Below are 24,201 nucleotides of genomic sequence, written 5' to 3'. Positions count from 1 at the left end.
AGGCTCATTTTACCTTGTTTCTCTGCTACCTGTATGGCATCAGCCTCATCCTTGTGGACCATGATATGTCAGTATGTCCACACTCCATCCAGCAGAAAAGGGAAAGAAGATAAAACCCCTCCTTTTAATATTCAAGCCAGAAGTAACACATATTACGCTTGCTCGCATGTCACTGGCCATAATTTTGTCACATGGCCCTACCTAGAGGTAAGGGAGGTTGAGAAATATAATCTTTGTTTATATGCCCAGCTAAATTCTGAGGTTTGGTGTTTTTTTCTTTTTTCTTTTCTTCTTTTTTTTTTGAGCTGGAGTCTTGCTCTGTCGCCCAGGCTGGAGTGCAGTGGTATGATCTGGGCTCACTGCAACCTCCACCTCCCAAGTTCAAGCAATTCTTCAGCCTCAGCCTCCCGAGTAGCTGGGATTACAGGCGTCTGCCATCACGCCTGACTCATTTTTGTATTTTTAGTGGAGACGGGGTTTCACCATGTTGGCAAGGCTGGTCTTGAACTCCTGACCTCAGGTGATCCACCCATCTTGGGCTCCCAAAGTGCTGGGATTACAGGCGTGAGCCACCATGCCTGGCCTGGTGTTTTTTTCTTTACTGACAGAAAACAGGGAGAGCATATACTGGAAACAATGAATACTACCACATACTCTTGTATAAACTATGCATACTTACGCCAATGTTACTTGGCATAAAAATTTTCTCTTTCACAATTGCTTGTGTAAACACCAACACATGCAGTTACATAGTGTGTTCACTGAACAATTTACATGACCATAACTGGCAATTCTGCTTATGACATTTTAATTATATCTATGATTTAATTAATGCTGACTCGTTTGTCATGAATATAACCTTTAAAACTATTGACTTTATTGAGTAACTCCCAGGAATGTAGGAACAAAAGCAGGGACTGAGTTTTTAAAGTTTATATTGCATATACAAGAGGGAATTTTTGGAAAGTAATAAGAATGTAACAAGCAAAATAAGAACAAAAATAAAGTGGATCATAAAAAGTACGGTTTCAAGGAAATTGTTAGGTAACAGAAAGATGAACAGCCAGGCACAGTGGCTCATGCCTGTAATCTCAACATTTTGGGAGATTGAGGAGGGTGGATCATTTGAACCTAGGAGTTAGAGACCAGCATGGTAACATGGTGAGACTCTATCTCTACAAAAAATTAGTCTGGTGTGGTGGTGCATGTCTGTGGTCCCAGCTACTCAGGAGATTGAGGTGAGAGGATTGCTTGTGCCCAGAAGACAGAGGCTGCAGCAAGCCATGATCAGTCCACTGCACTCCAACCTGAGTGAGAGAGTGAGAAAAAAAAAAAAAAAAAAGAGAAGATGTTCACAAGGAAAGGATATTTGCTATAATTCTACAGTGGGCTCATAAATTTATTTTTTAAATAAATTAAATGGAAGTAATAACTGCTTTAAAAGTAGTAATAAAACATATACAACTCACTTTTTCACTTTTAAAAATGTTGTCATCCATTGGTTGTTCTTCCAGCCTTCTGTCAATAAAAATTGCAATATCATTGTCTTCATTCTTTAATTTGTAAAGAACATGCTGAAATTCAACTGCAGATTCCAGAGGCTCAATTCCATAAGAAACATTTTCAAATTGCAGTATTCCTCTGTGAAATTATGAATACAATTTTAAGTGCTTTTAATCAAATCTATATAATGAATTTCTGACAAAATCCAAAAGAAAAAAAATAAAACATTTTGAGTCCAGTATTCCAGTATTTTGATCTGAATTCTGTCTTAGAGATGACACTGAAGAGACAAAAGATTTCCCAAATCCACAAAACCCATTTTCTATTTCGTTTTTGTATAGTTGTAAAAGCAGCAGAAGTTACTTAATCAATTGCTAGGTACACAAGTATACAGCATAACAGTAATTGAGTAATTCTATTGTTTTCCAAGTCAGTGTCTCAATTAAAGCAATTGTAAACAGAAATCACGATGACTTTCTCTCTGGCTTGCTATGCTTTTGAAAAATGATTATACTGCATATATGACAAATGTATATAATAAGAAACTTTACTTTTAAAAATAAAATTTGGCAGAATTATGAAATATTTGTTACTTTTGCTTATATAGTCTGAATAAGAAATTAAAAGCAAGATTTTAAAGAGTAAATGACTTGTATCACTATTTTTCTGCGAATACAGGTAACAGCCCAAGTCACTACTCCCTAAAATACAAATTTCAGATCCAAATTTCAGGGTTCTACGTAGGAAGCACTGAAGAAGAACATTTGTTTGTGAAAACAAGCACCCTACACTACAAAATGAAGGTGGAAAATTTCCTGACAGAATGGAAAACTCCCTAAGCCCTAAGGAGGAAACCCAATAATTCTTGAAGAGCTCAAGACAATAATATCATTAGAAAAATGAGCATTTTTGTGAGTATTAAAAATTATTTGTTTATATATAATTTGCCTCCTCAGTCTGAAGATGATTTCCTTGAGAAAAAGCATCTCTTCTTTATCTTCATATCTCCAACATTAAAACATATGGTGGGTAGCATAAATACATTTTCAGTCCAGTATTTTGACTCAAACCTGTCTTAGAGATGACTCTGAGAAGACAAAAGATTACCCTAATCTACAAAACCAGCTCTCCATTTCACTTTTTTATAGTTATAAAAGCAACAGAAATGACCTAATCAATTGCTAAGTGTGCAAGTATACAGCATTACAGTGATTAATTTCCCTGTTTTTCAAGACAGTGACTGAGCTGTCCTAAACTTAGCTCCTACAACACTTGTAGTCAAACATGTTCAATTGTCTTTTCTGTGGTTAAGGAAACATAAGACATAGAGCAAGGAGACTAGGAAATCTAAACCTTTGGAAAGGTTAGAAATGTCTCTGGTCACTGAGGAAAGTGAAGAGAAATAAGAGAATTGGAAATATGTTCAGAGGGGGATATCATTAAATAATCTCCACATAGGAATCCTCCTTCAGCCCCACACTTAATACAAAGAGAACAAATTCACTGCAGCCAAATATCATAACTAAGATGTTCTGTAATCAACAATAGAAAACAACCTTAGTCCAGAGCACATGCTGAGTGTGACCATGGAATCTGGATATCCTTCAATATTTCCTTGATAGTAGCATTGAGTCTAGGAAAGAAAAAAAGTAAAGTAGTTACTTAGGAAGTAATAAAACTTTCTAGTGATTTCCTACTTCTATACTTGATAGAATCTTCTGAATATTTTTCACAGGCTCCGTGATTTATATCAGTACAAGTAAAGTGAAATTCAGAAAAAAATTCTCCCCATAATTGCCACTTACACTATGTTAACTACACTTTATAATAGATTATGACTTGAGATTACTATTTTACACCCTGCTTCCAAAATGTTGTCTCATGTTTTAGGTAAAAATATCTTCCAGTACATAAATTTAGATCCTCAATTAAAAGACAAAGATGATGAATCTGGATTTCTTTAAAAACTCAATTAATATGATGCTAAAAAAGAGTCATAAAAATGCAATGACACAGGAAGATTGAAGGGCTAGATGCCAACACAAACCAAAAGATGATTCTGAATTTGCACTAAGAGAGGAAATGTGGACTTTAACGCCAGAAACATTCTAGAGATAAACAGGGACATTTGGTAATGATAAGCATTTCAATTTGCCGGGAAGACACAAGTATTCCAAATTGGCATTCACTTAATAACACAGCTTCAAAATATATAAAGTCACAATTGAAAGAATAGTAAAAATTTAAAAATCTACAGTTATAAAAAAGTTTTTTAAAGTTAATTTCTCATAGTAACTGATAGATCAAGAGTTCAGAATCTACAGGAGGTTTAGACAACGTGGTTAGTATGACCTAGTTAACATATGCAAAATACTATACCTAAAAACTTTAGAATATAAGCTTTCTAAACACTCATGGAACATCTACAAAATAGAAACCATACTCCAGGCCATAAAGCAGGACTCAACAGATTACAAAGGAATTAAATTGTATAGAGTTGGTCTCTGAGCACAGTACAATCAAGCTAGAGACACACAGAGTCACAGACATTGTCACAGATGTGAAAATTATATAATTTCCAATATTCGATGGTGCTATAAATTTTATTATAAATAAAGTTAAGATTTCTTATTAACACACTGCTTTATGATGGAACTAAGGGAAGGAAAAGGGAGCAATAAAGCAAAATGATGATCCCATCCAATGTAAGTGAAGCAACATATCTAATCTAATATTTCAGCAAATTTTTATTATATTCCAAGTATGTGCTAGGCACTTTTCTAGGCACTGGTGTTACATCAGTAAATAAAACAGACCAAAAGCCCTGCCCTTGGGTTGATTATATTGCACTGGGGAGACAGAAAATAAAGTAAATAAATAGAATATATACGATACATCATGTATTGATAACTGCCATGGGAAAAAGGCAAAAAAAAGATAAAGGAAATAGAGTATTAAGAGTAGGAGACCAATTTAAAGTAGGGGTTAGTCAAGGACTAATAGGGTGATTTTGAGTAAAGACCTGAAGGAAATGAGGATGAAAAACATATGGGTCTGTTGGGAAAGAACAAGCATTTGGATACCAGGAAATAGAAAGTATGAGGTCTTTGAAAGGAGAACATAGCTGTTATATTTGAAGAACAGAGCAGATCTGTCCCTCTCCCTCTCCCTCTCCCTCTCCCTCTCCCTCTCCCTCTCCGTCTCCCTCTCCCTCTCCCTCTCCCTCCCCTTTCTTCGGTCTCCCTCTCCTTCTTTTTTCGGTCTCCCGCTGTTATCGAAGCTGGACTGTACTGCCATGATCTCGGCTCGCTGCAACCTCCCTGCCTCGGGCTCCTGTGACTCTCCTGCCTCGGCCTGCCGAGTGCCTGGGATTGCAGGTGCGCGCTGCCACGCCTGAATGGTTTTTGTATTTTTGGTGGAGACGGGGTTTTGCCATGTTGACCGGGCTGGTCTCCAGCTCCTGGCCTCGAGTGATCTGCCTGCCTCGGCCTCCCGAGGTGCTGGGATTGCAGATGGAGTCTCGCTAACTCAGCGCTCAATGGTGCTCAGGCTGGAGTGCAGTGGTGTGATCTCGGCTCGCTGCAACCTCCACCTACCAGCCTCCTGCCTTGGCCTCTTATAGTGCTAAGATTACAGCCTCTGCCCCGCCGCCACCCTGTCTAGGAAGTGAGGAGCATCTCTGCCTGGCCGCCCATCGTCTGGGATGTGAGGAGCCCCTCTGCCCGGCTGCCCTATCTGGGAAGTGAGGAGCGCCTCTGCCCGGCCGCCCATCGTCTGGGATGTGAGGAGCACCTCTGCCCGGCTGCCACCCCGTCTGGGAGGAAGTGAGGAGCGCCTCTGCCCGGCTGCCCCGTCTGGGAGATGAGGAGCACCTCTGCCCGGCCGCCCCATCTGGGAGGTGAGGAGCGCCTCTGCCTGGCCGCCACCCCGTCTGGGAGGAAGTGAGGAGCGCCTCTGCCCGGTTGCCCCATCTGGGAAGTGAGGAGCGCCTCTGCCTGGCCGCCACCCCGTCTGGGAAGTGAGGAGCGCCTCTGCCCGGCTGCCACCCCATATGGGAAGTGAGGAGCGCCTCTGCCCAGCCGCCCCGTCTGGGAGGTGAGGAGTGCCTCTGCCCGGCCGCCCCGCCTGGGAGGTGAGGAGCGCCTCTGCCTGGCCACCACCCCGTCTGGGAGGAAGTGAGGAGCACCTCTGCCCAGCTGCCCCATCTGGGAAGTGAGGAGCGCCTCTGCCCGGCTGCCACCCCCTATGGGAAGTGAGGAGCGCCTCTGCCCGGCCGCCCACTCTGGGAAGTGAGGAGCGCCTCTGCCTGGCCACTCCGTCTGGGAAGGGAGGAGCGCCTCTGCCCAGCCGCCCGGTCTGGGAGGTGAGGAGCACCTCTGCCCGGCCGCCACCCCTTCTGGGAGGAAGTGAGGAGCACCTCTGCCCGACCGCCCCGTCTGGGAAGTGAGGAGCGCCTCTGCCTGGCCGCCACCCCGTCTGGGAGGAAGTGAGGAGCGCCTCTGCCCGGCTGCCCCATCTGGGAAGTGAGGAGCGCCTCTGCCCGGCTGCCACCCCGTATGGGAAGTGAGGAGCGCCTCTGCCCGGCCGCCCCGTCTGGGAGGTGAGGAGTGCCTCTGCCTGGCCACCCCGTCTGGGAAGTGAGGAGCACCTCTGCCCGGCCACCCCGTCTGGGAAGTGAGGAGCGCCTCTGCCTGGCTCCCACCCCGTCTGGGAGGAATTGAGGAGCGCCTCTGCCCGGCCGCCACCCCGTATGGGAAGTGAGGAGCGCCTCTGCCCGGCCGCCCCGTCTGGGAGGTGAGGAGTGCCTCTGCCCGGCTGCCACCCCATCTGGGAGGAAGTGAGGAGCACCTATGCCCGGCTGCCCCGTCTGGGAGATGAGGAGCACCTCTGCCCGGCCGCTCCGTCTGGGAGGTGAGGAGTGCCTCTGCCTGGCCGCCACCCCGTCTGGGAGGAAGTGAGGAGCGCCTCTGCCCGGCTGCCCCATCTGGGAAGTGAGGAGCACCTCTGCCCGGCCGCCACCCCATATGGGAAGTGAGGAGCGCCTCTGCCTGACCACTCCGTCTGGGAGGTGAGGAGCGCCTCTGCTCGGCCGCCCCGTCTGGGAGGTGAGGAGTGCCTCTGCCCGGCCGTCACCCCGTCTGGGAGGAAGTGAGGAGCACCTCTGCCCAGCTGCCCCGTCTGGGAGATGAGGAGCACCTCGGCCCGGCCGCCCCGTCTGGGAGATGAGGAGCACCTCTGCCCGGCCGCCCCGTCTGGGAGATGAGGAGCACCTCTGCCCGGCCACCCCGTCTGGGAGGTGAGGAGTGCCTCTGCCCGACTGCCACCCCGTCTGGGAGGAAGTGAGGAGCACCTCTGCCCGGCCGCCCCCTCTGGGAAGTGAGGAGCGCCTCTGCCTGGCCGCCATCCCGTCTGGGAGGAAGTGAGGAGCGCCTCTGCCTGGCTGCCCCATCTGGGAAGGGAGGAGCGCCTCTGCCCAGCCGCCACACCGTCTGGGAAGTGAGGAGCGCCTCTGCCCGGCCGCCACACCGTCTGGGAAGTGAGGAGCGCCTCTGCCCGGCCGCCCCCTCTGGGAAGTGAGGAGCGCCTCTGCTCGGCCGCCCCGTCTGGGAAGTGAGGAGCGCCTCTGCCCGGCCGCCCCGTCTGGGAGGTGAGGAGCGCCTCTGCCCGGCTGCCACCCGGTCTGGGAGGAAGTGAGGAGCGCCTCTGCCCAGGCGGCCCCGTCTGGGAAGCGAGGAGCGCCTCTGCCCGGGCGGCCCCGTCTGGGAAGCGAGGAGCGCCTCTGCCCGGGCGGCCCCGTCTGGGAAGCGAGGAGCGCCTCTGCCCCGCCGCCCTGTCTGGGAGGTGAGGAGCGCCTCTGCCCGGCTGCCCTGTCTGGGAGGTGTACCCAACAGCTCCAAAGAGACAGCGACCATCGGGAGCGGGCCATGAGGACGATGGCGGTTTTGTTGAAGAGGGGGGGAGGAAGTGTGGGGAAAGAGGGGAGAGATCGGTTTGTTGCTGTGTCTGTGTAGAAGGGGGTGGGCATAGGAGACTCCATTTTGTTCTGACTGGGAGAAATTCTTCTGCCTTGGGATGCTGTTGATCTATGGCCTTTCCCCCAGCCCCATGCTCTCTGAAACATATGCTGTGTCAACTCAGGGTTAAATGGATTAAGGGCGGTGCAAGATGTGCTTTGTTAAACAGATGCTTGAAGGCAGCATGCTCTTTAAGAGTCATCACCACTCCCTAATCTCAAGTACCCAGGGGCACAAACACTGCAGAAGGCCGCAGGGACCTCTGCCTAGGAAAACCAGAGACCTTTGTTCATGTGTTTATCTCCTGACCTTCTCTCCACTATTATCCTATGACCCTGCCACATCCCCCTCTCCGAGAAACACCCAAGAATGATCAACAAATACTTCATAAATTAAAAAAATAATAATAAAAAAATAAACAAAACAAAACAAAACAAAAAAAACAACAACAAAAAAAAGCAGATCTGTAGCTGAGATTATGAAAAGGGAGTGGGTTCCTTTCCATTTTAAAAAATGATTATTTCTATTGTAGGAACCACAGAGGGGAAAGGGAAAAAAACAAAACAAAAAACCTGCCCCTGTACCAAGCAGGCAATAAATGGCTGGCAGCCGTACAGCCCAAGGGGAAAACAAAATCTGCCCATATAAATATTCACATGAAAGCGTTGTCTAATTCTCCTAAACAAGTCACCCCAAATTAAATAGCTTGAGAAGAAAGGGGGTGCTGAAATGGAGACAAACACCCTAAGTCTTGTTGCTGAAAAATATTTTCACTAGCTGCCATTTTCCAAAATAGCTGAATGTACTCAATCAAGCCACCTACTATCTACTGAAAATAAAGTACTTAAACATTATTTCTCCCTCTAAAAAAAAAAAAGAACAACAACAATGCTGGATCAAAGTGAATGAGGTAGAGAATAACAGGAAATGAGGTCAGAGAGGTAAAAGGGTACCAGGTGACTCTGGCCTTCACTCTGTAAGTGGTGGGAGGCCATCCATGGAGGGTTCTGAGCAGAGAAGCAGGGTAATCTGACTATGTCTTAACAGGATCAATATGGTCACCATGTTGAGAACTGACTGAGGCTGGGCGCGGTGGCTCACACCTGTAATCCTAGCACTGTGGGAAGCCAAGGCAGGCGGATCACCTGAGGTCAGGGGATCGAGACAAGCCTGGCCAACATGGTGAAACCCTATCTCTTGATAGGGTTTAGACAGAAAATTAGCTGGGCATGGTGGTGCATGCCTGTAATCCCAAATACTCGGGAGGCTGAGGCAGGAGAATCGCTTGAACCCAGGAGGTGGAGGTTTCAGTGAGCCGAGATCGCACCATTGCACTCTAGCCGGGGCAAAATAAATAAATAAAAACAAAAATAAATGAATAAAATAAAGGGATAAATAAATAAAATGAAGTGATGGACAAAGTGAGGAAGCAGGGAGATTATTCAGGAAGTTATGGCAATGATCCAAACTAGAGATGATGTTTACTTGGAAATGGGTGGTCTCAGTGGATGAAGGCAGAGGAAGAAGGTGGATGCTGGACACTTAGTTTGAAGGGCAGGGTCAATAGGATTTATGGATGTATAAATGATGGATGAGATGAAGAAGAGTTAAGAAAAAAACAAAGAGTTTTTGATCTGTGATTTGTGTCTCATAACATTCGTGTCCACTTTTCTTGTTATTTAATTTATATTCTTACAAACAAAATATAAGTAAATAATAAATATTTTATTTAACAAAATATCACTTAAATAAAAAAAATAGTGACTATGTTCTCAGCAGTGGGTAAGGTGCTAAGTCAATCTAATTTGTCTTTACCAAAACTTCAGGAAACCCTGATCATTAATCAATAAATGTCTTAAATATATCCCCTGTGAATCCTGAGAGACTTCTGTATAATAAAGCATTTATTTAATGTAAAAAAAAGTTAAAAAACTATAAAACACAGAATTTAAATCTTACCTGAATATCTGAAGAATGAGCATTCATGGATCCTTGATTGTACAAATAAATCATAAAATTATCTGCTAAAAAATATCTGAATATAAAAAAAGAGGAAATTTTTTTAATTATTCTTTTTGAAACATGTAAAAACACAGTAAACTTAACACTCTCAGCCAAAATCTGACCCACCCTCTGTTTTGTAAATAAAGGTTTATTGAAACACAGCCATACCCATTCACCCACATATTGTCATGGCTCTTTTCATGCTATAAGATGAGAGGTTAACTAGTTTTGACAAAGAACATATAGTCTTCAAAGTCTAAAACATTTACTATCTGAATCTTTAGAGAAAACGCCTGTCAACCTGATATAAAGTAAGTATTTTCTTTTGACATATATTTAATGTTTACTTAAAGCAATATACATTTACTCAAAATAGTTTTCCTACCTTAATGGACTCCTTTTAAGAAAAAAAGAAGAGACTGAAAGAAGAGCATTCTAAAATGTAAAAGACAGCTGGACGTCGTGGCTCACACCTGTAATCCCAACACTTTGGGAGGCCAAGGTGGGCAGATCACCTGAGGTCAGGAGTTTGAGACCAGCCTGGCCAACATGGTGAAACCCCGTCTCTACTAAAAATACAAAAATTAGTCGGGTGTGGTGGCAGGTGCCTATAATCCTAGCTACTCAGGAGGCTGAGGTGGGAGACTTCCTTGAACCCAAGAGGCAGAGGTTGCAGTGAGCCGAGATCACACCACTGCACTCCAGCCTGGGTGACATAGCAAGACTCTGTCTCAAAAAAAAAAAAAAAAAAAAATGTAATAGACATAAACTGGATGTTGGATTGCAAGGGTTTTCTGTTCTTACATTCTTTCTAAAGCCTTATTACTATGCACATGTATTACTTTTATAATGACGTGGAAGAGTATTGCATAAAGGTCATATTCATCTGAGCATATGTACTGAAATGTCCAGTCTAAGTTCAACTTTGGTATTAATCCCTGTACTCATGATGCTATTTTAGTTATGCTTCCTCACTTCATGTTCACTCTTCAACCCACCGTCACTTAATTAGGCCACCCACACTAGCTTCTGTTGGAAAGCCTCCACTCAAACTGATCTCACAAAAATTACTAATGACCTCCTGACTGTCCAACCCAAAAGACAGTATTACATCAAGTAAAAACACTCTGAAGCAGCCAGGCGGGGTGGCTCACTCCTATAATCCCAAAACTTATGGAGGCCAAGGTGGAGGGATTGCTTTGGGCTCAGGAGTTCGAGACCAGCCTGGGTAACAAGGCGAAACCTCATCTCTACCAAAAATGCCAAAATTAGCCAGGTGTGGTGGTATGCTCACGTGGTCCCAGCTACTTGGGAGGCTGAGGCAACAGGATCACTTGAGCCAGGAGTTCAAGGCTGCAGTGAGCTGAGATCGCACCACTGCTTTCCAACCTGGGTGACAGAGAGAGACCCTGTCTCAAAAATAAATAAATAAAGAATAAAAATAATTTTAAAATAAATAAAACAAAAAAGTAAATAAATAAAATATTCTCAAGTACTTCATACTGTGGACCACATTCCCCTTCTTGAAACCATCTCTTCTTCAGCAATAATGATAGATACCACTTCCTCCTGGTTCTCCTGTCTTTCTACGTTTCTAAGTCCCTTTATTTGGATCCTTCCTTCATCCCTTAAATGTTTCTATGGCATTCAATTCTAGACTGTTTCTCTTTCTTACCTTTAACATTCACCCCCACCTGTGTAGATTTATCTTGTTCATTTCTGTGGTTTAATTTACTACTTATATAAAAAGGTTGCTTTGAGTATTATAGCTTTGCAATATATTTGAAGTCAGGTAGTGTGATGCCTCCAGCTTTGTTCTTTTTGTTCAGTAGTGCTTTGGCTATTCAGGGCCTTTTGGGGTGCCATAGGAATTTTACTACTTCTCTGAAAAATGTCATTGGAATTTTGGTAGGGATTGCATTGGATTTGTGGATCATTTTGGACAGTATGGACATTTTAACAATATTAACTCTTCCAATTCATGTTCTTTCCATTTATTTGTGTCTTCCTCAATTCCTTTCATCATGTTTTCTAGCTCTTGGTATACAGATCTTTCACCTCCTTGGTTAACTCACTCCTAAGTATTTTATTTTTTGTAGCTATTGTACATGGGGTTGTTTTCTTGATTTCATTTTTGGAAAATTTGTTATTAATGTATAGAAATGCTATGATTTTTGTATGTTGATTTTATATCCCACAACTTCACTGAACTTGTCTATTGGTTCTAACAAATTTTGGTGGAGTCTTTAGGGTCTTCTATAAATAATCTACATATAAGATCATGTCACCTGCAACAGGAACAATTTAACATCTCTCTTTCCCATTAGGATGCCTTTTATTCATTGTTCTTGCCTAATTGCTCTGGCTAGGACTTCCAATACTATGTTGAATAGAAGAGGTGAAAGAAAATAGGCATCCTAATCTTGTTCCTGATATTAGATGAAAAACTTTCAACTTTTTACCACTGAGTATGATGTTAGCTATGGCTTTGTCATATATGACCTTTATTGTGTTAAGGTATATCTCTTCTAGGCCTAATTTGCAGAGAGTTTACATCATGAAAGAATGTGGATACTGACACTTCTCTCCCCCATTCTAAACTAAATTAACTGCCATCAGGACATTTCCCCCCATGGGATATCCCACGAGCACTTCATATCCAGCATCTCCAACAGGGAGCCATAATACCTGACTCAGGTCTGTTCTCATCCTCCCTCTACCCTACCAAATCCCTGCCACCACTATAGTCAATCTGTTACTACATCTTTTTTCTGCCACATCAGCATTTCTCAAAAACAAAAAAAGGGAGGCTTTCTTCCAAGATGGCCAAATAGGAACAGCTCTGGTCTGCAGCTCCTAGCAAGATCAACACAGAAGAGCAGTGATTTCTGCATTTCCAACTGAGGTACCTGGTTCATCTCACTGGGACTGGATGGACAGTGGGTGCAGCCCATGGAGGGCAAGCTGAACCAGGGTGGGATGTCATCTCACCCGGGAAGCACAAGGTGTCAGGGGATTTACCTTTCCTAGCCAAGGGAAGCTGTGACAGACTGTACCTGGAGAAACAGTACACTCCTGACCAAATACTGCACTTTTCCCACAGTCTTAGCAACCAGCAGACCAGGAGATACCCTCCCGTGCCTGGCTCAGCAGGTCCCATGGCCATGGAGCCTTTCTCACTGCTAGTGCAGCAGTATGAGATTGACCTGCAACACTGCAGCTTAATGGGGGGAGGGTCATCCGCCATTACTGAGGCTTGAATAGCCTACAGTGTAAACAAAGTGGCCAGGAAGCACGAACTGGGCAGACCCCACCACAGCTCAGCAAGGCCTAATACCTTTATAGATTCCACCTCTGGGGGCATGGCATAGTAGAACAAAAGGCAGCAGACACCTTCTGCAGACTTAAATATCCTGTCTGACAGCTCTGAAGAGAGCAGGAGTTCTCTCAGCACAGCATTTGAGCTCCAAGGATAGACAGACTGCCTCCTCAAATGGGTCCCTGACCCCCATGTAGCCTGACTGGGAAACACCTCCCAGTAGGGGCCGGCTGACAGACACCTCAAACAAGCAGGTGCCCCTCTGGGATGAAGCTTCCAGAGGAAGGATCAGGCAGCAATATTTGCTGTTCTGTAGCCTCCACTGGTGATACCCAGGCAAACAGGGTCTGGAGTGGACCTACAGCAAACTACAACAGACCTGCAGCTGAGGGGTCTGACTATTAAAAGGAACTAACAAACAGAAAGGAATACCATCAACATCAACAAAAAGGACAACCACACCAAAACCCCATCTGTAGGACACCAACATCAAAGACTAAAGGTAGGTAAAACCACAAAGATGGGGAGAAACCAGAGCAGAAAAGCTGAAAATTCCAAAAAAACAGAGTGCCTCTTCTCCTCCAAAGAATCACAGCTCCTCGCCAGCAAGGGAACAAAATTGGACAGAGAATGAGTTTGACGAGTTGACAGAAGTAGGCTTCAGAAGGTCGGTAATAACAAACTTCTCCAAGCTAAAGGAGCATGTTGTAACCCATCACAAGGAAGCTAAAAATATTGAAAAAAGGTTAGATGAATGGCTAACTAGAATAAACAGTGTAGAGAAGACCTTAAATGACCTGATGGAGCTGAAAACCGTGGCACAAGAGCTTCAAGATGCATGCACAAGCTTCAATAGCCGATTCAATCAAGTGGAAGAAACGATATCAGTGATTAAAGATCAAATTAATGAAATAAAGCGAGAAGACAAGATTAGAGAAAAAAAGAATGAAAAGAAACTAACAAAGCCTCCAAGAAATATAGGGACTATGTGAAAAGACCAAATATATGTTTGATTGGTGTACCAGAAAGTGACAGGGAAAATGCAACCAAGACAGAAAACACTCTTCAGGATATTATCCAGGAGAACTTCCCTAACCTAGCAAGGCAGGACAACATTCAAATTCAGAAAATACAGAGAACACCACAAAGATATTCCTTGAGAAGAGCACCCCAAGACACATAATTGTCAGATTCAACAAGGTTGAAATGAAGGAAAAAATGTTAAGGGCAGCCAGAGAGAAAGGTCGGCTTACCAACAAAGGGAGGCCCATCAGACTAACAGCAGATCTCTCGGCAGAAACCCTACAAGCCAGAAGAGAGTGGGGGCCAACATTCAACATTCATAAAGAAAAGAATTTTCAACCCAGAATCTCATATCCAGCCAAATTTAGCTTCATAAGTGAAGGAGAAATAAAATACTTTACAGACAAGCAAATGCTGAGAGATTTTGTCACCACCAGGCCTGCCTTACAAGAGCTCCTGAAGGAAACACTAAACATGGAAAGGAACAGCTAGTACCAACCACTGCAAAAACATGCCAAATGGTAAACACCATCAATGCTATGAAGAAACTGCATCAATTAATGGGAAAAATAACCAGCTAACATCATAATGACAGGATCAAATTCACACATAACAGTATTAACCATAAATGTAAATGGACTAAATGCCCCAATTAAAAGACACAGACTGGCAAATTGGATTTAAAGAGTCAAGACCCATCGGTCTGCTGTATTCAGGAAATCCATCTCATGTGCCACTTAAAAATGCACATAGGCTCAAAATAAAGAGATGGAGGAAGATCTACCAAGCAAATGGAAAACAAAAAAAGAAAAGGCAGGGGTTGTAATCCTAGTCTCTGATAAAACAGACTTTAAACCAACAAAGATCAAAAGAGACAAAGAAGGCTATTACATAATGGTACAGGGATCAATTCAACAAGAAGAGCTAACTATCCTAAATATATATGCACCCAATACAGGAGCACCCAGATTCATAAAGCAAATCCTTAGAGACCTACAAAGAGACTTAGACTCCCACATAATAATAATGGGAGACTTTAACACCCCACTGTCAATATTAGACAGATCAACAAGACAGAAGGTTAACAAGTATATCCAGGACTTGAACTCAGCTCTGAACCAAGCGGACCTAACAGACATCTACAGAACTCTCCACCCCAAATCAACAGAATATACATTCTTCTCAGCACCACATCACACTTATTCTAAAATTGACCACATCATTGGTAGTAAAACACTCCTCAGCAATGTAAAAGAACAGAAATCACAACAAACTGTCTCTCAGACCACAGTGCAATCAAATTAGAACTCAGGATTAAGAAACTCACTGAAAACCACATAACTACATGAAAACTGAACAATCTGCTTCTGAATGACTACTGGGTTCATAATGAAATGAAGGGAGAAATAAAGATGTTCTTTGAAACCAATGAGAACAAAGACACAACGTACCAGAATCTCTGGCACACATTTAAAGCAGTGTGTAGAGGGAAATTTATAGCACTAAATGCCCACAAGAAAAAGCAGGAAAGATCTAAAATCAACACCCTAACATCACAATTAAAAGAACTAGAGAAGCAAGAGCAAAGAAACTCAAAAGCTAGCAGAAGGCAAGAAATAACTAAGATCAGAGCAGAACTGATAAAGATGGAGACACAAAATCCCTTCAAAAAATTAATGAATCCATGAGCTGGTTTTTTTGAAAAGATCAACAAAATTGATAGGCTGCTAGCAAGAATAATAAAGAAGAAAAGAGAGAAGAATCAAATAGATGCAATAAAAAATGATAAAGGGCATATCACCACCAATCCCACAGAAATACAAACTAACATCAGAGAATACTATAAACACCTCTATGCAAATAAACTAGAAAATCTAGAAGAAATGGATAAATTCTATGCAAATAAACTAGAAAATCTAGAAGAAATAGATAAATTCCTGGACACGTGCACCCTCCCAAGACTAAACCAGGAAGAAGTTGAATCTCTGAATAGACCAATAACAGGTTCTGAAATTGAGGCAATAATTAATAGCCTACCAACCAAAAAAAGCCCAGGACCAGGCGGATTCACAGCCAAATTCTACCACAGGTACAAAGAGTAGCTGTTACCATTCCTTCTGAAACTATTTCAATCAATAGAAAAAGAGGGAATCCTCCCTGACTCATTTTATGAGGCCAGCATCATCCTGATACCAAAGCCTGGTAGAGACACAACAAAAAAGAGAATTTTAGGCCAATATCCCTGATGAACATCGATGCAAAAATCCTCAATAAAATACTGGCAAACCAAATCCAGCAGCACATCAAAAAGCTTATTCACCATGATCAACTCAGCTTCATCCCTGGGATGCAAGGCTGGTTCGACATATGCAAATCAATAAACGTAATCCATCACATAAACAGAACCAATGATAAAAATGACATGATGATCTCAATAGATGCAAAAAAGGCCTTTGACAAAATTCAACAGCGCTTCATGCTAAAAACTCTCAATAAACTAGGTATTGATGGAACGTATCTCAAAATAATAAGAGCTGTTCATGACAAACCCACAGCCAATATCATAGTGAATAGGAAAAAATGAGAAGCATTCCCTTTGAAAACCCGCACAAGACAGGGATGCCCTCTCTCACCACTCCTATTCAACGTACTGTTGGAAGTTCTGGCCAGGGCAATCAGGCAAGAGAAAGAAATAAAGGATATTCAATTAGGAAATGAGGAAGTCAAATTGTCCCTGTTTGCAGATGACATGATTGTATATTTAGAAAACCCTATCATCTCAGCCCAAAATCTCCTTAAGCTGATAAGTAACTTCAGCAAAGTCTCAGGATACAAAATCAATGTGCAAAAATCACAAGCATTCCTATACACCAATGATAGACAAACAGAGAGCCAAATCATGAGTGAACTCCCATTCACAACTACTACAAAGAGAATAAAACACCTAGGAATCCAACTTACAAGGGATGTGAAGGACCTCTTCAAGGAGAACTACAAACCACTGCTCAATGAAATAAAAGAGGACACAAACAAATGGAAGACCATTCCATGCTCATAGATAGGAAGAATCAATATCATGAAAATGGCCATACTGCCCAAGGTAATGTATAGATTCAATGCCATCCCCATCAAGCTACAATGACTTTCTTCACAGAATTGGAAAAAACTACTTTAAAGTTCATATGGAACCAAAAACAAGCCCACATAGCCAAGTCAATCCTAAGCGAAAAGAACAAAGCTGGAGGCGTCACGCTACCTGACTTCAAACTATACTACAAGGCCACAGTAACCAAAACGGCATGGTACTGGTACCAAAACAGAGATATAGACCAATGGAACAGAACAGAGGCCTCAGAAATAACACCAGACATCTACAACCATCTGATCTTTGACAAACCTGACAAAAACAAGAAATGGGGAAAGGATTCCTATTTAATAAATGGTGCTGGGAAAGCTGGCTAGCCATATGTAGAAAGTTGAAACTCGATCCCTTCCTTACACCATACAAAAAATTAACTCAAGATGGATTAAAGACTTAAATGTAAGACCTAACACCATAAAAACCCTAGAAGAAAACCTAGGCAATACCATTCAGGACAGAGGCATGGCCAAAGACTTCACAACTACAACACCAAAAGCAATGGCAACAAAAGTCAAAATAGACAAATGGAATCTAACTAAACTAAAGAGCTTCTGCACAGCAAAAGAAACTATTATCAGAGTGAACAGGCAACCTACAGAATGGGAGAAAATCTTTGCAATCTACCCATCTGACAAAGGGCTAATATCCAGAATCTACAAATAACTTAAACAAATTTACAAGAAAAAAAGCAAACAACCCCATGAAAAAGTGGGCAAAGGATATGAACAGACAATTCTCAAAATAAGACATTTATGGAGCCAGCAGACATATGAAAAAATGCTCATCATCACTGGTCATCAGAGAAATGCAAATCAAAACCACAATGAGATACCATCTCACGCCACTTAGAAGGGCAATCTTTAAACAGTCAGGAAACAACAGATGCTGGAGGGGATATGGAGAAATAGCAACCCCTTTTACACGGTTGGTGGGAGTGTAAATTAGTTCAATCATTGTGGAAGACAGTGTGGTGATTCCTCAAGGATCTAGAAGTAGAAATACCATTTGACCCAGCGATCCCATTACTTGGTATATACCCAAAGGATTATAAATCATGCTACTATAAAGACACATGCACACATATGTTTATTGTGGCACTATTCACAATAGTAAAGACTTGGAACCAACCCAAAAGTCCATCAATGCTAGAATGAATAAAGAAAATATGGCATATATACACCATGGAATACTATGCAGCCATAAAAAAGGATGAGTTTATGTCCTTTGCAGTGACATGGATGAAACTGGAAACCATCATTCTAAGCAAACTATCCCAAGGACAGAAAACCAAACACCGCATGTTCTCACTCATAGGTCGGAGTTGAACAATAAGAACACATGGACATAGGGCGGTGGACATCACACACCAGGGCCTGTTGGGGGGTGGGGGACTGGGGGAGGGATAGCTTTAGGAGAAATACCTAATGTAAATGACAAGTTGATGGGTGCAGCAAACCAACATGGCACATGTATACCTAGGTAACAAACCTGCACGTTGTGCACATGTACTCTAGAACTTAAAGTATAATAAAAAAAAAGAACTAAAAAACACACACACACAAAAAAAGGAAACTCCCTATCTCTATGTAGTCATAGTTCTGCTTCTCATTATTTTTCATATAAACTATTTGCAGTAGCTTCCTAATGGTCATTAGGCTATCATAATCATTAAGCAGTTAATTTCTCAAAATGATATACACATGCCCTATCCCTCTCCCAAACTCTGGTCCCTCAATTTCTCAACACTGCTTATAGTCTTAGTAAGACGTTCAAATGCAATATGAGCTCTCTAACTTTCCTTCATACTCTTCACAAAGATCTTTGCATTATCGTCCACCATATTCTTTTTCTCTTCTGCCTAAAAGAGTAAGTTAACCTTTTCTTTGGGAGAATTATTTAGTATCTTACACACAATAAACAACTTGTTTACACCTTTTTTTTTTTTTGAGACAGTGTCTCACTCTGTCACCCAGGCTAGTGTGCAGTGGCAGCATCTCGGCTCACTGCAACCTCTGCCTCCCAGGTCCAAGCAATTCTCCTGCCTCAGCCTCCTGAGTAGCTGGGATTACAGGCGCATGCCACCATGCCTGGCTAATTTTTGTATTTTTTAGTAGAGACGGGGTTTCACCATGTTGGGCAGGCTGGTCTCAAACTCCTGACCTCAGGAGTTTGATCCACCTGCCTCAGCATCCCTAAGTGCTGGGATTACAGATGAGAGCCACTGCACCCAGCTTGTTTACATCTTTCATCTCTCTTTTCTTCTCCTTAAGAAATTTTCCATCAACCAAAATACTTTTTCTCTTTCTTCAAAAATATTCATGTAAGCCTCTTTTTTCTCTGAGGGATGTTTTTGAAAAAGTCTATAATTGCTACCTCTAGTTTCTCATAATCCACCTCTCTCCAATGCCATGTAGTCTAGTTTTACTAGTTTAGCTGAAGCTGTCCTCTTGAATGTCACAAATTACTTCCAAGCCAGCCTTTCCCAACTGGGTTTGCATCAGAGAATTAAACCCTATAGAAAATTATTTCAATTATTTAATAATTCTCTGAAGAGTGGCATATAGCTAGGACTATTTTCTAAAATCCTTTTTTTTTTCTTTTATTATTATTATTATTATACTTTAGGTTTTATGGTACATGTGCACAATGTGCAGGTAAGTTACATATGTATACATGTGCCATGCTGGTGCGCTGCACCCACCAACTCGTCATCTAGCATTAGATATATCTCCCAGTGCTATCCCTCCCCCCTCCCCCCACCCCACAACAGTCCCCAGAGTGTGATGTTCCCCTTCCTGTGTAGCTAGGACTATTTTCTATAAACTATTCGCCAGCTCTGCAACACTATACCCCTATCCCATATTCCTCATGGTCATCCCACTTCTCTGATAAAACCCTAGCAGATATAAACCAGCTACAGATTTACTTATTTTTGTGACATCTGCCCTGATGATATAGGTCCTGCTGGTCCTGCCAACTTAATATCATAAATCAATCTTCAGGAGATAAGTCCCTGTTTTTTGTCCTAACTCCCATTTACCAAAGAATACTTGAGACATTAAAACCAAAAGTTGAATTAAGTCACAGGAGAGCATCTGTTTACTTAAGACAATTAAAAAATTAATAACTCCATGAATTTTTCTCATACTCCATTTTCTATTGCAAGTAAACAGCTTCATAGAAATAAAATAAAATCCAAAACTAAAGAATAAAAATTTACCTTTGTTTAAGGTGCACAGTGTACAGTTTCTCATCTATTGGAATAATATAGGATATTTGTTCCTAGAGAATTCAAAACAACTGAGAGTGAAGACAAATTTAATACAAGAAGCAAAACAACAGTTTTATATCAATTAATCTCTCCAAACAATGCTTAAAACATCCTCATTACATTTCTCAGGCTACATGTGATTTAAAATCTGCAACAAAACATCAAAAAATTTAATATTTACTTATTTTATAATGGATTTTTACTATTTCCACATAAATAAACCCAGTCTAAGGATTTACATAGGATTAAAAATCTACCTGTAACTAACCTGTTACCTCTTATGAATGAATAGGTCACGTGCTACACTAAAATACCTATTTAGGTGTCATCATTGGGATAAGGGGATATTCTACATCAGTGAAGCTTACTCTGTCCATCATAAAATTATTTAACCATTTTCTTAAAAACCCTCCTAAGATGTATTGCCTGTTCCCTATATTTTAAACAGAAGATTACTGAACAAAATTTAATATTGTCTTTGACTTTATCTCTACTATTTTCAAGTTAGAACATGAATGACAATACGTTGGAATATCTGTAAGTCAGTGAACCTCAGTGATGAGATTTTATACAGCAAGAGGGAACACGTGAAAAGCAAGAGTTAGAGAAACAGAGAAAAAATTAGTTAAAACATATAGAAATGAAAAGGACACAAATATCAAAACACAGAAAAAGGATAAGCATTCCAGGATCTCTGAAAATAAGAAGCAACCAGGGTACCATACAGATCAAAGAAGAATGAGGCAGGTTGTTTCCAGGTCAGAAATGAAACCAGATCGTCAACATGATTGGTGATAACTCAACTTGATATCATGTACCCCACGATATGATGTCATGAGGAGAGCACCTCATCTCTATGTTAATCTTCCCTAAAATTCACTGAACATGAGAAAATATCAGACAAATCCAAATCGAGGGGTGTTCCACAAAGTACCTGACCTCCTCAGAACTATCGAGGTCATGAAATTCAAGGAAAGACTGAAAAACAGAGCAAAGGAGCCTGGGAGGGGGCATGCTGGGTAGTATCCTGGATTGGATGCCGGAACAAACTGGACAGTAGAAGACAAACTAGTTGAAATCCAGAAATCCAAATAAAGTAGTTTCCTTACTAGTAATGTATCAATATTAATTTCCTGTATTTAATAAATATAATGTATCCATGTGGCTATATAAGAGCTAACATTACAGGAAACTGAGTGAACAGTATATATGGGAACTCTGTAGTCTTTTAGCAATTTTTCTGTATATCTAAAATTATTCCAAATTTTCAGAAGTTTACTTTTAAAAACGAAAAACCAGACCTAAATCGAGAAAAGAAAAGAAGCATAACAGGCATATGGCAAATATAAGGCAGAAGGACCAAAGAGACAACCCTAATCCTGAAACAGCAGGGCATCCTACTTTTTAAATTTGCATTGGCGACACTAGCTCCTTAGTGAGCCTGATCTGAATCTGATAATGGAACACAGATGCTTGAGCATCTTTATCTTTTTTTTTTGTTTTTGCGATGGAGTTTCACTCTTGTCGCTCAGGCTGGAGTGCAATGGCGTCATCTCAGCTCACCGCAGCATCTGCCTCCTGGGTTCAAGTGATTCTCCTGCCTCAGCCTCCCGAGGAGCTGGGATTACAGGCATGGGCCACCACACCTGGCTAATCTTGTATTTTCAGAAGAGACTCAGGTAGCAGCCAAGATGGCCAAATAGGAACAGCTCCGGTCTACAGCTCCCAGCGTGAGCAATGCAGAAGATGGGTGATTTCTGCATTTCCATCTGAGGTACCGGGTTCATCTCACTAGGGAGTGCCAGACAGTGGGCGCAGGACAGTGGGTGCAGCACACCGTGCGCGAACCAAAGCTGGGCAAGGCATTGCCTCACTCGGGAAGCGCAAGGGGTCAGGGAGTTCCCTTTCCTAGTCAAAGAAATGGGTGACAGACGGCACCTGGAAAATCGGGTCACTCCCCCTCTAATACTGCGCTTTTCCCACGGGCTGAAAAAACGGCGTACCAGATGATATCCCGCACCTGGCTCGGAGGGTCCTACGCCCACAGAGTCTCCCTGATAGCTAGCACAGCAGCCTGAGATCAAACTGCAAGGCGGCAGCAAGGCTGGAGGAGGGGAGCCCCACATTACCCAGGCTTGCTTAGGTAAACAAAGCAGCCAGGAAGCTCACACTGGGTGGAGCCCACCACAGTTAAAGGAGGCCTGCCTGCCTCTGTAGGCTCCACCTCTAGGGACAGGGCACAGACAAACAAAAAGACAGCAGTAACCTCTGCAGACTTAAATGTCCCTGTCTGACAACTTTGAGGAGAGCAGTGGTTCTCACAGCACGCAGCTGGAGATCTGAGAATGGGCAGACTGCCTCCTCAAGTGGGCCCCTGACCCCTGACCCCCGAGCAGCCTAAATGGGAGGAACCCCCCAGTAGGGGCAGACTGACACCTCACACGGCCGGGTACTCCTCTGAGACAAAACTTCCAGAGGAACGATCAGACAGCAGCATTCGAGGTTCACAAAAATCCACTGTTCTGCAGACACCGCTGCTGGTACCCAGGCAAACAGGGTCTGGAGTGGACCTCTAGCAAACTCCAACAGACCTGCAGCTGAGGGTCCTGACTGTTAGATGGAAAACTAACAAACATAAGGACATCCACACCAAAAACCCGTCTGTACATCACCATCATCAAATACCAAAAGCAGATAAAACCACAAAGATGAGGAAAAAACAGATCAGAAAAACTGGAAACTCTAAAAAGCAGAGTGCCTCTCCTCCTCCAAAGGAACGCAGTTCCTCACCAGCAATGGAACAAAGCTGGACTGAGAATGACTTTGATGAGTTGAGAGAAGAAGGCTTCAGACGATCAAACTACTCCGAACTACAGGAGGAAATTCAAACCAAAGGCAATGAAGTTAAAAAATTTGAAAAACATTTAGACGAATGTATAACTAGAATAACCAATAAAGAGAAGTGCTTAAATGAGCTGATGGAGCTGAAAGCCAAGGCTCGAGAACTACGTGAAGAATGCAGAAGCCTCAGGAGCTAATGCAATTAACTGGAAGAAAGGGTATCAGTGATGGAAGATGAAATGAATAAAATGAAGCAAGAAGGGAAGTCTACAGAAAAAAGAATAAAAAGAAATGAACAAAACCTCCAAGAAGTATGGGACTATGTGAAAAGACCAAATCTACGTCTGATTGCTGTACCTGAAAGTGATGGGGACAATGGAAGCAAGTTGGAAAACACTCTGCAGGATATTATCCAGGACAACTTCCCCAATCTAGCAAGGCAGGCCAACATTCTGATTCAGGAAATACAGAGAATACCACAAAGATACTCCTCGAGAAGAGCAACTCCAAGACACATAATTGTCAGATTCACCAAAGTTGAAATGAAGGAAAAAATGTTAAGGGCAGCCAGAGAGAACGGTCGGGTTACCATCAAAGGGAAGCCCATCAGACTAACAGCGGATCTCTCGGCAGAAACTCTACAAGCCAGAAGAGAGTGGGGGCCAATATTCAACATTCTTAAAGAAAAGAATTTTCAACCCAGAATTTCATATCCAGCCAAACTAAGCTTCATAAGTGAAGGAGAAATAAAATACTTTACAGACAAGCAAATGCTGAGAGATTTTGTCACCACCAGGCCTGCCCTAAAAGAGCTCCTGAAGGAAGCGCTAAACATGGAAACGAACAACCGGTACCAGCCATGGCAAAATCATGCCAAATTGTAAAGACCATCGAGGCTAGGAAGAAACAGCATCAACTAATGAGCAAAATAACAAGCTAACATCAAAATGACAGGATCAAATTCACACATAACAATATTAACTTTAAATGTGAATGGTCTAAATGCTCCAATTAAAAGACACAGACTGGCAAATTGGATAGAGTCAAGACCAATCAGTGTGCTGTATTCAGGAAACCCATCTCA

The 24,201-nt window shown here is 42.5% G+C and overlaps 1 protein-coding gene across 23 annotated transcripts in view; it reads right to left on the bottom strand.

Annotated features, from left to right (window-relative positions):
• The window catches only part of ADAM32 (ADAM metallopeptidase domain 32), a 207,246-nt gene that overhangs the window by 145,259 nt on the left and 37,786 nt on the right, over window positions 1-24,201 (bottom strand). For all 23 annotated transcript variants that reach the window (XM_054499103.2, XM_063668672.1, XM_054499101.2 and 20 more), the window contains exons 3-6: window positions 20,226-20,287; window positions 9,477-9,552; window positions 3,060-3,136; window positions 1,470-1,641 (exon numbers count right to left, since the gene is read on the bottom strand). In XM_054499103.2, coding sequence (XP_054355078.2) covers window positions 1,470-1,641; window positions 3,060-3,136; window positions 9,477-9,552; window positions 20,226-20,287 — 387 coding nt within the window. The remainder of the gene's footprint in view (window positions 1-1,469; window positions 1,642-3,059; window positions 3,137-9,476; window positions 9,553-20,225; window positions 20,288-24,201) is intronic.

This window comes from Pongo pygmaeus, chromosome 7 (genome assembly GCF_028885625.2).
Source record: "Pongo pygmaeus isolate AG05252 chromosome 7, NHGRI_mPonPyg2-v2.0_pri, whole genome shotgun sequence".
Classification (NCBI taxonomy): Eukaryota; Metazoa; Chordata; class Mammalia; order Primates; family Hominidae; genus Pongo; species Pongo pygmaeus.
Note: the sequence above shows the minus strand (reverse complement) of the source record. Positions and strands in the feature narration are given on the sequence as shown.